The sequence below is a fragment of the Chaetura pelagica genome, unplaced genomic scaffold (assembly GCF_000747805.2).
Source record: "Chaetura pelagica isolate M959 unplaced genomic scaffold, ChaPel_1.0 scaffold1092, whole genome shotgun sequence".
In the NCBI taxonomy this organism is placed as follows: Eukaryota; Metazoa; Chordata; class Aves; order Apodiformes; family Apodidae; genus Chaetura; species Chaetura pelagica.
In genome coordinates, this window is record NW_009952428.1 from 73,487 (window position 1) to 74,180 (window position 694).

Genomic DNA, 694 nt, shown 5'->3' on the forward strand with positions numbered 1-694 from the left:
GGAAAGAGAGCGAGATAAAGAGAGAAACAGGGATAAGGAGAAGGACCAGGAGAGAGAGAGAGACCAAAACAAAGATCAAGAGAGAATCAGAGACAAAGATAGGGATAGGGACAGGAACAAGGATAAGGACAAAGGTAGGGACAGGGAAAAAAACAAAGATAAGGAAAAAGATAGGGAAGAGGTAGAGCAGAACAAGGAAAAAGATGATGTTGAGAAAGAGGGGGAGAAGGACAGGGGGAAGATTAAGAACAAGGAGGGAGATAAGGACAAAGGAGAGGACAAAGAAAAGGAAAAAGATGAGGATAAGGAGCAAGAAAGAGAAAAAGAGAGAGATGATAAAAAGAAGAAAGATAAGAGATCCAGAATACCCCCAAGAAGCTATAGCTCTTCAAGAAGATCTCGTAGCTCCAGCAGGTTTGTTTATAATTTTTTCATGCTTTTTTTGACTTGTTAGTACAGTGATGCACCATGAAAAATGCACATCCTAATTTTTATGTATCAATATCACCACATCATTTGTCAATTAATATTCTTTCTGTTTTGTAGATTTACCTATAAAGTCAAGTCTATTACAGAGATGTATGTATGATGCTTGATAGGAAATATTTTATTTTTGGGCAGCTGGTGCTTACCTTTCACATAACTGTATAGTATAGTCATTTAGGCCAGTAAATAGAGGGTTCTTATGCCATTT

General features: G+C 37.3%; 1 protein-coding gene across 1 annotated transcript in view; it reads left to right on the plus strand.

Annotated features, from left to right (window-relative positions):
* Positions 1-414, plus strand: part of LOC104398169 (splicing regulatory glutamine/lysine-rich protein 1-like) — a gene marked incomplete at its 3' end in the record, with an annotated part of 41,625 nt that extends 41,211 nt beyond the window's left edge. Inside the window, exons 10-11 of the mRNA XM_010008222.1 lie at positions 1-181; positions 278-414. Of these exons, the coding sequence (XP_010006524.1) occupies positions 1-181; positions 278-414 (318 nt within the window). The remainder of the gene's footprint in view (positions 182-277) is intronic.
* Positions 415-694: the final 280 nt, after the last annotated feature.